Source organism: Trichechus manatus, unplaced genomic scaffold, assembly GCF_000243295.1.
Source record: "Trichechus manatus latirostris isolate Lorelei unplaced genomic scaffold, TriManLat1.0 scaffold00021, whole genome shotgun sequence".
Taxonomy (NCBI): Eukaryota; Metazoa; Chordata; class Mammalia; order Sirenia; family Trichechidae; genus Trichechus; species Trichechus manatus.
Genome location: NW_004443957.1, coordinates 17,845,313 through 17,860,828, shown reverse-complemented (window position 1 = coordinate 17,860,828; position 15,516 = coordinate 17,845,313). Strand labels below are relative to the sequence as shown.

At 35.0% G+C, this 15,516-nt stretch overlaps 1 protein-coding gene across 1 annotated transcript in view; it reads right to left on the bottom strand.

Moving 5' to 3' along the window:
- Window positions 1-438: 438 nt before the first annotated feature.
- Window positions 439-15,516, bottom strand: part of XPR1 (xenotropic and polytropic retrovirus receptor 1) — a 259,105-nt gene continuing 244,027 nt past the window's right edge. Inside the window, exons 12-15 of the mRNA XM_004372880.3 lie at window positions 11,093-11,259; window positions 10,223-10,362; window positions 7,650-7,871; window positions 439-4,988 (exon numbers count right to left, since the gene is read on the bottom strand). Of these exons, the coding sequence (XP_004372937.1) occupies window positions 4,928-4,988; window positions 7,650-7,871; window positions 10,223-10,362; window positions 11,093-11,259 (590 nt within the window). The 3' untranslated portion in view covers window positions 439-4,927. The remainder of the gene's footprint in view (window positions 4,989-7,649; window positions 7,872-10,222; window positions 10,363-11,092; window positions 11,260-15,516) is intronic.

The following is a 15,516-nucleotide window of genomic DNA, read 5'->3' as shown; positions in this document are numbered from 1 at the left end:
ATACGGTGGAAGTTTAGTCAAGTAACTGGTTTGAAGGTATATGAGACTGTGTAATTACCAGACATACCGAATCCAAGGCAAACGACAGGTTATTTGATTGTCCTCCTTAGGTTGATGGCACCATAAATAACTGAAGAAGGCATTGATTTAACAATAAAATAAACCAAAGGTTTGCTACAAGGAAATATACCTCAGTTGAAAATAAGTATAATGATTCTCTTCACTCCAGGGGAAACTCTCATCTGTCCCTCTCATTGCCTCTTCCACCATAAGCAAGCAAGTGCATTCTGGAAGGTTGTTTTTAAAGGGCAACTCAGTATCAGAGTTCTTCCAATTCTACAAGAAAGCTATTATGAGTCGTATCAATCAGTAGGCTCCTCTCCATTTCAAGGCAAACTTCTTGTATTGCCTAGATTAAGCTCTTCCAAATCTAACAAGCTGCTTTTACTTTTTCAAATTTGGTTAGTGTGTGGTTTAATGCTGGTTAATGATTGGTTTATAACATGGACCAGCACAAATTTCTTATGCTTTAATATAGTCAGTCAACTCTATCCCATATCACCACTGCGCTCTGACTTAAAATACAATGTAGAAAGTTGGGGTTTTAAGATTTACTATCAAGACGGATGTCTGAAATGCAGAAATATATGTGTGTTTAAGTAATTCAGAAAACCTTACTTTAACTCTCTGTGCTTCAGCTAATGGCCACAAGCAAATAAATTTTAGACTCATCAGAATAAGAAAATGAACTAAACTGATAAATTTGATTTACCAAATTTTTTCAAAAGTTCTACAAGAACTTCTAGTCTTCACCTAGTTAGTACAGACCTTACCTGTAATGACACTGGTTTCTGGTGAGATCTGAGAACATGATGATTTTATAGTTGAGAAAGCCATAGGCTCAACATGATTACAGTAAGAAGTACTTATTTTTTGAGGGAGTTAGGCAAGTTTCTTGCAAACTACTAAAACAATTACAATCTGAAATGTTTACCAAATAAAGTGTAATCACTTCAGAGAATCCTAAGTTTCTGAATAAAATAATGGCATGAAAATAAAGGCAGGTGTCTACCAGCAACATAATAATCCTAGAAAGGAGAGATGGAGCATCATCATCTCCGTGTCATCAAGCTCACACACTTTCTTAACTGCTCTTCTTTTGCTACCAAGCTCCAAAGCTCTCTTGAGTTTCTCTGCTAGCTCCAAAATGATTTTATTTCTCTTTAACTAAATGCCTGTTAATCTGATCACTGCAGGCTCAATAATAGCTTACTTTTTTCTATTTTTACCTTGCCTTAGCTCACCTGTTAAAAGAGATGGATGAACTTTCTCTAGTTATCCTGAATGTACTCTGGTCAAACCATGGTGGAAGAATACCATATATAAACAAGTTTCCTCTAGTAAAAGCTCAGTTAAAATCTCAGAACTGTTTAGAATATTGGGAAATCATGGATTCTAGGGGCAGGGCCCCATTTTCCTTCTTTAAAAGTTCATACAGTCTACTGCTGGGCTGACTGCTGTTCTCCTCTCATACCACTGCATCTGAATCTGAAGCTAAGCAGCTCTCCTAAGGAGTCAAATGGTAGATGCTGGAAAAGAAAGTTGCACATAGGTTTCTGAATTCTTCCCAATCTTACAAATGACCATTATAACCTTATTAATAATGACTTAATCTTTGGTCATTTTACTGCCTCTCTGTATGGTATGAAATCATCAACTCTTCCACTGTAACAGTGTACACAGCCTTAAATACAGGTGCTCATTTGTGCACAGAAAATAAACCAATTTTCTTTGTCTTCTAATTTCTCTACACCTATCAATGCTTTCCATACTAATGTAAAATGAAAAATGAATTTTACTTTTTATTTATACTACCTTTTTGTTCCTTTGGGAAGTATTTTAACTGATTATCATACATTGAGTGTTCCTCAAATAAAAAAGAAACTAGAATTTCTAAACCTAAAATCAGATAAAGTTTACCTTTGGTTGGACTGTTTCTCCTTTAAAATGACTGATTTCTATTGAGAGATGCAGTGGACGGAGTCCAGTAAAACTTTAGGCAGGGCATAGCATCTGCCAGACTGTTAAGGTATAGAAAAACTAAGAGAGAAAAATGGACGTTGCCTTTTGTAAGTAAAAAAATTTTAAATGTATACTCAGCTTCCCAAACTTCCCTGATGCAGAAAACTTCTCTCATTACAGTTGTAAGAGGAACATAAAGCTGTATGTTTAAATACATATTTGAGCATCTGTCATGGAGGCTGAAAGTTACACAAGCCTTTTCATTCTTGAATAGACTATGCCAACAGGACAAACACATCAGAAAAAGGGATACATTGTAACATGTATTTCCATGAAAAAAAAAAAGGAGTAATACTGTTTACGGCCTAGAACTCTAATAGTTGAAGAAAACCAAACTGGCCACAGGATACAGTGAAGTGAAAATACCGGGAAGTTCAAATACCAGAAGTCAACTGTACCATTTTGTGTGTCTTCACAGATTCCCTAACAGAGAATGAAGTTTACAGTTCACATGGCTCTGGATACACATTAGTACCACCAATTTTATTTGTACAAGCAATGACCGGTCCACTGGACTTATCTATATAACTCAGTAATAATTACTGCTATTTCTTGACAGACCAAGTGATACTTTCCCCATAGTACAAAACAGAATAGTTAGGGGAAAAAAAATCCCAAATATAAATAATCCAACCTTTAATCTACCAAGGGTCACTAAATTGTTACCACTGATTGTTATAAATGATTAAACTTATTAAAACTAAAAAAAGACACCCCCGCCCGCCAAAAAAAAAAAAAAAAACAACTCAGTAATTAAACATTTCTTTAGTTTTGGGCCAAGGGACATGCTTGGTAAAGCACAAAAAAGCAATAAAAGTCACAAAATTGGATGATTTTTCAGAAAAACAAACAAAAAACCCTCTCAATTCTGAAAAGGAACAAATTTTAGAAGATTGTCAGAACAAAGATGGAAGAAACTTCCTTAAAAATAAACTATTTGTCAGTTAATTGACAGAATTTTGGTATTAATATTAACTTTAAGATAATCTACTGGAATTATGACAGTGCTGAATAAAGACTTGTGATACATGGGAGAAGAGTTAATGACAAAAGGGGTGCACTGAAGGGCAGTAACCATATGTTTTTAAGACTAAGTGATAATAGCTGCTCCTTCTACTTATTTCTTTTTTTAACATTAAGTAGAAAATGACAGAAGTAATTTACTTTGATGAATCCAGTGATGTTGACTCTGAATAGCACAGATAATCAGGAACAGAAAAGTATATAATGTGGAAGTACTCTCAGTATGACAACTGCTATAAATCTAACAGGTAGAAATGGATACTTTGAAATCTTCATCTGGATTAGGGGAGCTGAATTAAAACACACTTTATTTTTTCCTGGTATTTATATTAATTTTGTTAGATAAAGAAACACTGAATTTAATGCCAACCATATTCAAGAAAGTAAAATCCCTTATGGTTTTAAGACTTATTTGGATGACTCTGGAACAAAGTGAAAAAATGAGACAAGGAAGTAGAAATGGGCATTGTGTACAGAATAGTCTGAAATTTCTAATGCATTTTTTTATATATTACCAAGTTTAGACCTTAAAAATTGAAAAGCAGATTTTCTGTCATGGGAGAGCATGAAATCCAATGTTCAGTCTTTAAAACTGCTGGGAGAAATGGCTGTTTTATCAACGTACTGTGAAGAAGGAAGGATAATTTGTTCTATGTGCTCAAAAATATCTTTTCTCCACAACAGACTTCTAATTTGATCAAACTGTGGCTCAAGTGAGTGAGCTCAGAAGAAAAATGAGGGTGCAGAAAGTCTCTGAAATACCTTTGTCTTCTAATTCAGAGTTAGTTAGTAAAGCTTTCACTGCAATTACCCTACACGCGGAAGCGTAATAAGGCATAACTTCAGTTGTTGTGACTGGATATGGGCAAATATATTCCACATTTGTTCCTTAAAAAAAAAAAAAGTATCAGAACCTTTTCTATAAATTTCAACCAATTGTGTGAAAGTGTGTTACGAGAGATACGCTTAGAATTCTAAAGCAGCAGCAACTGAAAAAATCAGTAATAGAAACTTTGGTTTAAAATGAAAAAGAAATGAAAAGAAAAAGCCAAACTGGTGCGAGTTGTCTCATGAAAGAGGTATTATGGGACTGAACCCTCATAAGTGCCGTTCAACATTAGTTTCCCCTGTCTTCTTTCACTGTTATCACCTTCATTGCACAGGAGTTATATCGTTCTCTTATGGTTAAGTTTCATAAATAATGAGAAAATAATACGTAACAAATACATCATATTTCCCACCCACCCAGCAACCCTTCCCAAAATAAGAAAAGTTACATCAAATTAAAAAGTAGCTTCGTGAATGAAGGTACTGCTCTAAGTTGCACTTTCCCTGCAAGTGCGGCCAGTGCCTTTGCGCTGGGTATGAAGGAAAGGAAAAAATTCTCCACATAAACTGACAAAAAAATTTAAAAACCAGTGTCCGGTTTCAACCAGTCAAAACCGGGCCAAGAAGAAGCCGAGATATCTCGGTACCGTCCCATCAGAGGGTCCTTGTGTCCTGTTCGTCATCCTGATAGGTATCTGTGTCCTTGTGATTGTAAACAATCCATAGGATACTATGTTTCTGTTCCTTAAAATGTCCTCTGATTGGCAAAATGAAGTAAATATTTGTTTTAAAAATAGAAAATTAAAATTAAACCAGAAGAAAAGAAAAGAAACACAGTGAGCTTGTTTGGAGTCCATAGGATCCGATCTGGAAGAGCTCGGAAAATGTGTTATGTGTCTTCTGTGTCAGTTGGAAAGGTATTAGAGGTTGCGTTGGTCGAGGAAAGAATTGAAGAGAAGGAAAACCAAGGATGTTAATCTAGACTTCTGAGAATTCAAGTGTTAGCTTCATCATCTGTGTCTTCTATCAATACTTTTGTGTCACGAGCCTTGGATCTAGTGGTAATAAGGGGAGAAAAAGGATTTAGTCCATTACTAAAAATATAAACACATCCATAGTATTAGGTATATTTTCAATCTGACCACATTAAACATACATCCTAAATAGGCACTATAGACTGCAATGAATGGACTATTCCTGGGGTTTCATATCCAATTTCAGGTGTTACTGGAAAAAACACTAAGAAACTAGATTGCATCTAGATGAAGGCAACAAGAACAATGGCAGGTCATGTGTAATGAGTAGTAAATTTGTAAGTTCTGAGTTTGAATATTGATTTTGGTTTTATGACGTTTATCTCTGACCTCTTTGTGTGCCAATTTCAATCTCTGTAAAGCAGGAATACCTATTTCATCTAATACTACTTTCACCTCATAGGTATAGTGTGAATATAAAATAAGAAAATAGATCTAAAAAGCAACAGTAAAGCATTACATAAGAATTATGAAGAGGATGATAGAAATAATGCCATTGAGGCATACAGGAGAGTCAGCCAGCAGAAGGTAAGACCTAAGGAGAGGCATGACAGTTGCCTGTCTTCAAACAGCTGACAAGGTATGATGTAGAAGAGAGAGGAGACTCATTCTAAGTTACATCAGAAAGCCCAATCAGGATGAACTGGTTGAAGTTATAGCATATTTTAGCCCAACATAAGCCTTCTATCACTAGACTATCAACTGTCCAACAATAAAATCAGGTGCCTCTTATAGTTATGAACTTCAATATTAATGATGATCTTCAATATCAATCAGCTGATGTTTACAGTTATATTATTATATGTTTTATTATTAATTTATTTCACTGTGATGACCATCTATTCAGGATGCTATAGAAGAGTTTTCTGCTCTGGATGAAAAATGGGAGTAGAAATGTTATTGTTAATGTAATGTTAATGTTAAAATATTCTGCAACCCATATGGCTCATGAGGTGAAAATGGTTTCTGGTGAAATAGGTATTATTATTCCTACTTTGCAGAGTGGAAACTAACATTCAAAAAAGTCAAGGATGTGTTAAAGGCTGCATGAGTCTTAAAGTCAGTACTCAAACTCAGATCTTGTTATTTTAGATTATCTTCTCTCTCCCTTGCACATAACCTGCTCCACTATTCTAAATATCTTCCTCTGGTTACAATCTACTTTCCCAGTGTTCTCCCATTAAACACCTGAAATTGGATATAATAATCTACTGCCAAAGAACCTCCAAGTTTCTGAAGCAGAAATACTGTGTGTTTAGATTGCCCTCTTCTGGTGACTAACGAGGATTATTAGACTTTCAACTTCAGAAGCTCAAAGATAACAAACACATACATTTTCTTCTAGCCCTCTGTAAGCACTTATCTTGTGACCTTCCCCACCCTTCACCCCCTGCTTCTTCAAACTCTGCTTTTCTCGGTTTTGAAAGAATCATGCTTTGTTTTGATGCTCTTCCTACTGACCTTTCTGACCATGACTTTCCTGGCCCTTTTGTATGTTTATTCTTTTTCTCTAAGACCAAATAAGTTTCCTGCTCTCTGCATTTCTACCCTCCTCTACCTTTTCTTTCTCAGAGAACTTCCAAATTTCTACCTAAAGTCTTACTTATTAAAGTTTTGTGCAATTTCTACACTACTCCCTTATAACCAGCGGTTACTGTTACCACCTGCTGTTTTTTACTGTAAGCACTCTAATTCACATTCTTACTGTCCCATACTTAAGAAGACTGCAGTAGCCTTTTAGTTGGTCTTCTGTCCTTAAGTTTTCCCTTTTCTTGCACAGTGCACTAAACCTTCCTAAAATACTAATTTCATAATGTCATTCTCCTATGAAAAAATTCTCTGTGACTCTGCCTACAGGAACTAGCTTGAACTTTCAGCCTTTTACAATCATACTTCATGTAATCAGGTCAAGTTTTCTCACTACAATTCCAGTCACATGTTTTTTCTTTCTGCCCCTCATTTCTGTCTTTATGTCTTTATTCATACTGTGCCTCTAGCGTATTCATACTCCCTTATTCTTTAAAAATCTGCTGTTTTCCAATCCACTGTGCTATTTACTGTCTCTAAATTTCGAACGCACCCATCATATATCCTACATTTATTATTACTTTTAAGAATATACAAAGACAGTGACTGATAAAAATATTATTGTAGGTATTTAATAAGAAGATAAAAAATGATTGAGGTCTTTCTCTCTGGGAACTGGTTTAAGTTCCATATAATAATGAATTTAATCTACTTAACCACCTGATGAGCACACTTTAATCCCATTTTTACAGATAAAGGACAATACAAAGAGATTACAAAATTTGGCCAAGGTTACATAGATGGCAAATGGCAGAGTTAGGGTTCCTAAAGTTTGTAATCTGAAATTATTTTTATACAAAAATACTGAAGAGTCAAGTAAATTATTTTCCAATAAACTTCTCCCTAGGCAGTGTACCTTTAATGACAAATTAGTAAGTTATGCACTAAAGAATGACCTTTTCACTCTATGTGCTCATTAAGATGTTCTATAGGTTGGATCATATGAAATAACTATTTATTGCTGTTTTCTGTAGGTGAAAAATGGTGAGTATCGGCAATTTCATTTGGTTTAACCTGACAGCATCATAGCTTAAATGTTATCCTATGCTAAAACCTGAAGGACATACGCCTCCCGGATGTGGAATCCATACTCACTGAGAAGCGAGGCGAGGCCGGCGCAAGGATATGCTCTGGCTGTACTTCCACGGCCGGTTCTTTTGGCGGTTTCGTACCCCGTCATCCTGGTCCATCATCTGCTCCAGGAGTGTCTGATCATCTGCATTGAGGGGGGCCACAGAGATGTCCCGCACAGCACGGAATTCACCACAGTTATTCAGATGTTCATTCTCCAGGCGGAAGAAGTTCCATACAAATCGCCTTAGAGGGTACAAGAAGCATAAGCATTTTGTAATTTTTAAAAAGATTTTATTTATTTTGTTGTTGAGAATGCACATAGCAATATACCAATTCAACAAGCATAAACATTTTTATAACATCCAAATTTGCTTCAAAAATATTTCATTATACCAAGTAAATTACTTAGAAAATTTGAATATACTACCCTTACCAGTAAACCTCCTAGTATATCAAGCTTCTACTCATGGAAACAAACAGAAGGAATGAAGGGCTACAGCATTAAAATAAAACAGGAAAATATGAGGTTAAAAGTAAGAAGAGAGTAGGCAAGAGGACAGGACTCATGAAATACAGTTTCAGAACACTCTTTCACTTTATCCCATAAATATTTATGGAAGGGCTACTATACGACAGGGAAAGGCATTGAATAAGGCAGAGAAAGCCTCTGCCCTTATGAGGCGTAATTTCTAGCAACAGAGACAGCTAATATAAAAGTAAATAAATAATTAGTTAAAGATAAGTGCTCTGAAGAAGATAAAGCAGGGCAAGGGGATAGAGTATGATATGGTAAGACTCATTAGGGAAAGCTTCTCTGAAGAGATGGCATCCAGCAGAAACCTGAAAGATGCAAGGAAGTGAGACGGGTAAAAATCCTGGAGAAAAGTGTCCCAGGCATAGGAAATAGCAAGTACAAGAGGCCCCAAGTTGGAAAGGCCTCTGGTGCACTGAAACAACAACAAGGTGAGTGGGACTACAGTGGAGTGAGGTAAAAATGGCAGGAGATAAAGATGGAGAGGTAGAAAAGGGCCTGATCCACAAAGGGCCATAGTCAAGAATTTAGATTTTAAGCGTGATGGAAACCAATGAGAGTTCTGAGGAGGAGAATGATGTGATTTGTTTTAAAAAGATCATTTTATCTGCTGCACTGTGAATAGACTGAAGGGAGACAAGAACAACTGAAAGAAGACCTGTTTGGAGGTTGTTGCAGTCATCCAGGAATGAGATAATGATGACTTGGATTAAGATACTAAAAACAGAGGTGATGAGAAACAGACAGATCAGGGATTTATTTATGAAGATGGAGCTGACAGGACTTACTAACAGGGGATGTAAGTTGTCTTAGGTTTTTGGTTTGAGTGAATGGTGACACCATTTATTAAGATTAGAGGACCCAGAAATCCTAGAAGAATTGAAGGCAGGAATGCAAACAGAAAACCTGTAACCAATGTTCTTTAAAGCACTATTCACAGTAGCCAAAAGGGGGAAACAGCCTAAACGTTCATCAACAGATGAATGGATAAGCAAAATGTGGTACATACACACAAAGGAATATACTCAGCCATAAAGAGAAATTAAGTCACGGTACATGCTATAACATGGATGAACCTTGAAAACATTATACTGAGTGAAATAAGTCAGTCACAAAAGGACAAAGATTATATCAGCCCATCTATATATCTAGAATAGGCAAGTATACAGAGATCAAAGTTTACTAGTGGTTACCAGGGGCAGGAAGGAAGGAAGGGGAACGGAAGACCCAACACTTAGGGTACACTGAGCTTCTGTTAAGGGTGATGATTCAACAACATGATGAACATAATTAACGTCACCGAACTACTGTACACTTGAAGATCGCTGAAATGGCAAATGTTTTGCCACATATACATACATAGACTTTTTTGTGTGTGGTATATATGTGTGTGTGTGTGTGTGTGTGTGTATATACCACACACAAAAAATTGTAAGCACATATGCTTCTACTTCTAGTGATGTCAAATTTTCCCTTCATATTTTCAAAATATGCTGTTAAGAACATACAAATTTGAATTGACCATCATAACCGAATCTCAAAGCCTCCAGGTGAAGCAAATTTCTTCACGGTAAAAGTGGCTTTAATGCTCTGCTTACCTTGGGGTTTCGGCTTTCCTTTACATTTTGGGCTATCTTGTCAGATGGCTGATGCTTTTAAGAAGATTTAAAAAACACCTGATTTGGCATTTTAATCATTTTCACAGTGAGAAGGCTGGGCTGAATAACCCAGACTACTAAATTGTATGATATGATTCTCAGAAGATTTAAATTTCTGTTCTAAGCTTTTTTACCTCTCAGTTTCTACTCATGACTCTTCCAGTGGAACCCAATTCTAATAAAAAAGCTTATAAGTCATCATCAATAGTTATTTCAACGTTCTAGGTATTAAACTCTAAATCCCTCAATTATAATTTTCCAACTCTGAGGCTGATGAGAAGTTTGAGGAGAAGTTGGAAAATTTAAGTTTTTCAAGCAAAAGTTATAATAAATTCTAATTTATAAGTATTGAACCTCTTTTGGGTAAAAAGAATCTTTGACAAACTTTTTGCTAGTTTGCTTACCGGAAGACCTCAAGGGGAGCAAAGACAGTAGCAATGATGTCCCCAGAATGAGGCAACAAAGTCGTGGAGGTAATTGAGATTTGGATAGTCCAAGCAAAGCGCAGTATCACATCCTCAATGATGGCACAGTAGTAATAGGCCTGAGGAACAATAAGCAAATTGAGTATGCGTACCATCACATTTCTCACAAACAAGCACATCTATGACAGCAACAAGAACATTCACATGTGTTCCACCAATAAGCACAGGTTAAAAAGGAATAAGAGTTATATTCTAATTTTTTTGCAGAGGTATATATTATATTTCAGAAAGATCCCACCAATTCCATTTTTTCTTAAAAGGTGCAATATTCAAAACGAAGCTTTACTGAATTACAGTATTCATTTAACAAATATATTTTATTACCATATTATATACTAGGCTCTCTTCCAGACCCCAGAAATACAAGCCAGATAAGATCCATAATCTGACTGCAACTACATTCTAATATGTATATTTTATTAAAAAAACTTTTTTAACAAAGTAATACTAGTCAATCTTAGAAGGTAATTAATAAAAAAACAGCAGTCCCCTTGCCACCTTCTCTTCCCATACCCTAGAGACAAATATTTTCAATACCTGTAGCTATTTCTTCTAGTATTTGTCCTTTAGATTTCTAGATAATGTGTATATACTGCTATATTTTGATACATCAATTTTAGACATTACTTACTTCACTGACTGCTCATTTATCATAATAAGCAGTCCAAAGCTTACATTATTGCTATATTGGGAGGATGGGGGAGGGAACAAGAAGGTGTTATTGTATTACAATAGGATTTAGCTGGTGGAACACTTGAGTTTTCGAACACAAACATTCTGTGTACATACTTTTTGGGGATAGACAATCTCTTCCCGGAGAAAGGTGTTTTCTCCGGCATTCTTATCAAAGAGACCCCAGTCCATCTTCAGATCCCAGATGAGGGTATAGCAGGAACTGATGATGCAAAAGACGATCCACAGGTAAAAGAACACCATGGTGTCTGAGTGACCTCGTTCTGAAGAAAGAAAAGGGAAAAGGAAAAGAGACAATAACTACACTTAAGTAAAAATTTTCATTACATACAACTGATTGAAAAACAGATTCTTTATAGAACTGTGTAACAGAAGCAAGACTTTAAAGAAATCTCCTAGGAGGTTAAATAATAAATACCAAATAACCAAACTCATTGCCATTGAGTTGATTCTGACTCATGGTGACCCCATATGCGTCAGAGTAGAACTGTACTCCACAGGGTTTTCAATGGTGGTAATATTACGGAAGCAGACTGCTTCCAAGGCGCCGCTGGGTGGATTTGAACCAACAACCTTTAGGTTAGGAGCCGAGCACAAACCATTTGTGCCACTCAGGGACCTTAAATAATAAATAACAAAAGTTAAATAATAATAAATATGATTCCCCTAAAGTTCAAAGTAATTATCACACATTTATCAAATATATAATATTTGTACAAATGTTCGTTTGGAGTTTTGGAGGTCTATGCTGAATATATAAAAATCCAAATAATTGTGATAGAAGTTTTCATTTTTACAAAAGATGCCATTTTAATTTCCGCCATCAGGTGGCAGCTTGATGGGGAAAAAAAAGAAAAATCCTGAACCACTAACAAAGAATGTGTTGCCTTTGCTACAAGAAATTGTTGGATTGCTTTTACTTTAGAAAATATTTCCTTCACACAACTAGATTCTGTCAATACGTTATTGTGAAGGCAATCAGATAATTCTAATTCTAGATAAAATGCCAGAAAGACTGATGAGGAATTTACCCTTCAGGGCGAATATGAAAACAAATTTCTCCCAAGTCACAAAGCAACGCATGATATTCTTGCTTCTGTTAGAGGCTGTTTATTGATACAAAGGCCTCATTTAGCTTTATGCTGGGAAAATGATAAAGTAACATTTGACTTTATGCTGAAAGCACTGTGAAGTGCACTAAATTCAGAATAATAACAGTAACTCACAAACTTAGTTATATAATTTAGTCTTTTTGGCTCTTGCGTCCTTCTCATATTCTCTAATGAAATTCCTTTGTTAAGTTACAGAGTCATCATGATGTTATTCTTTAGGTAACAGAATATGGGTGTACAATTGCTAATATGGTCCTGAATCTGCAGGAAAAAAGGGGTACAAAATAAGTTTAAATTTTGGACAGTTTGCTAAAGGCACAGAAACACTCCACTTAAAAAGTAAGGATGTAAAACACTATTTAAAAAAAAAATTAGGATGTATCACACATTGTCCACCATTCTTCCTGGTTAGAAACAAAGAAAGAAAAAAAAAAAAGAACACAAAAAACCAAGTGTTTATTAATCACTTTTAGGTATTAATGCATTAGGTGTAGGATGATTTAAACCCACCCTTTAGAAATTTATAATCTAATTAGTGAAACAAACATTTATTAATGGTGCTATTTAGTGTTCAAAATGAAGTATAAACGAAGTGCTAGGAGAATATCAAGGAGAATGGAAATGTTTCCAACAATAGGAAATAAGAGGTAGTAGCATTTCAGTTATTTCTAGAAGGATAAATAAATAGTATTGCAGAAGTCAGGCAGATGAGGCAGGATCATTTAAGGCTAAAGGAAGATAATGAAGAGGCATGGGGGTGGGCAAGTGCAAGGTGTGTTTGAGAAGCTGCAAATAATCTAAATCTACTGTACATGAAATACAGAGGATGTAAGGGGATGAGTATGATCTGAAATGAGGCTGGAAAAGAAATTCTGGATCTGACTGTGGAATGCCTTATTGAGCCTTACAGTCAGATCTGTATTTTAGAAAACTAACTGATTGGCACGTTGCTTGCATCAGCATTACTTAATTGGTTAAAAACAAAAACAAAAACACACACAGATATCTCAGAGCTCCAGTGTTCAGAGTTAGTTCATACCAGCTCATGAGAGATGACAGTTAAATTTTCAGAAAATTTATACACCAACTGTTAAATGCAGCCATTATTAAAAATTAAATTACATAAACCTACAATTAATAATATTAAAAATAAAGGTAATAAATACTTAGAATTCTTTTACTAAATTATACTATTATCTATTCTCCTGGGGTTATGTATGTTTAGTGTATCTGTATGATGGAAATACTATATAATGGTGTGCTACTGCGCATCTTTAACCAACTTTGCATTCAATGTTATAATCTTAAAAAAAAAAAAAAAAAAAAAACCAAACCCAGTGCCATCGAGTTGATTCGAACTCACAGTAACCCTATAGGACAGAGGAGAACTTCCCCACAGGGTTTCCAAGCTGTGCCTGGTGGATTCGAACTGCTGGTCTTTTGTTTAGCAGCCAAACTCTTAACCACTATACCACCAGGGTTTCCGTTATCATCTTAGTAGCTTGAAACTGACCATGGTGGAAGTATTTACACCATGGAAATGGGTAAACACTACAAATCAGTGCCTAATTTGAGAGCTGATTTGATAAACATTTCCCATCACACCACTGTTCAGTTCCTTTTCCTGGAAAGTCAGCAGTGCGGTGGGAACAGAAATTGATATTTTTAGAAAGGTTCATAGGTGATTCTAATAATAGTTAAGTCGGATAGAAACATGTTTTCATGTTTAAACTATTTCCACAAAAACTTTTCTTTATCAAAAGCATATTACTCATTGGGTTGACTAACATACTACAGCACTGTGTTATATGAATTAATAATTTAAAAGGCCTAACAAAATACATGTGTTTTGACATTTCTGTTTATTCCATCCTATACACAGATACAGGGTCTGAGTACTAGCATTCAATAATTAGTATCAAGACTGCATTAAAAAAAATTCTATAACTCATCTACTAAGGATTGCAAAGATAAAACAAATCAAGCAACTTAATAAAATTCATACTCTTATCTACATATTTTAAAAGCAAGACTGACTCAAAAGACTAGCAACTTAACTGTAAATAATATTAGCAACTCTCTCTAAAATTAAGTGCTTACTATGTGCTAGGAGCTTTATATTATATTATTTAATTTTCCTAACAATAATCTATGGTTTTGTTTGCTACTAAAAGTGAGGACATGAGAACAGAGTAACAGATACCTTCAGTAGGAGGTAACAAAATGAATATTTTTCAGGTGAGTATACATAATATCAAGTCTTATTAATGAAAGCTGATTTTCTTTCCTTGTTTCCTAACTACTGATACAAATTATTAAATAAAAAAAATACTGGGGAAAAAAAAAGATTGGGGGGGAGGAGTAAAAAAAAAAAAAACAATTAAACTAAAAGCAATGTGTTAATTTTCTGTTATTTCTCCTAGATTTTAAGTACAAGTCTTCTCTTTGGAGTATAATTCATAAAATGTACAATGGGTCAAGTACCTCCCTCTTTTCGAAGCCCATACGATTTCTATGAAACATACACGAGGACTTACTGGCTCTAAAAGAACAAATATTACTCCAGAATATTTCAGAGTAAGTAATGTCTTATTTTATGTTCTTCTTCAAAATAATGAGTAGCACACACCTGGTCGACATATACTACAATTTATTCTCATTTTAATTATTCCCCTTATTTGATCTTTACCATCTCCCTGAAATCATATGCCTTCATTGGTATTCAGGAGATGAACTGGAAAGATATTATCACTCTAGGCAAGCAATTACATCTTATTCTCTCTTGGCTAACCCTAGTAGCCCACTTTAGTGATGTTCAGAATCTCAGAAAATCAAGTCATTGCTATTCTATGCTAAGCTTCCTATCAAACACCTGCCACTTTAGAATCATAATTCATACTGGACATATTTATGGTAATGGTATCTACTGAATCTAAAGCAAACAAAAATAAACTCTTAGAGTTTTGTGCCCATAGCCATAGGAGGGATAAAGCAGAATGTGTTAGAAAAAGTGCTAAGAGAAAAACCAGAAAAATTACATATGGAAATCATCCTGAATCATGTTTCAGAAAGGATATTCTAAAAATTAAAAAAGTGGCACCATGTGAAGAGAAAGTGAATGATTTTCTTTTCAGCTAAAACTTTTCTACTCTGGTAATAACTTGGTAGTTTGTAATCTGAACTTAAATAAGAAAACAAATAAAATAGACAAAACTGGCCACAGCTTTCAAAGCCGTTATAGGTAAGCTGAGTTATGAGTAAGGTTAGCATCTAGCAAGTCCTGGTTTTATTCCTATAACCTAAAAAAAAGAACACCACTGAATTATGAGATTAATACGTTCTCTGAAAAATGTACAGATATAAATAATTCCCTGACCTTTAAACCAAAAAAAAAAAAAAAAAAAAAAA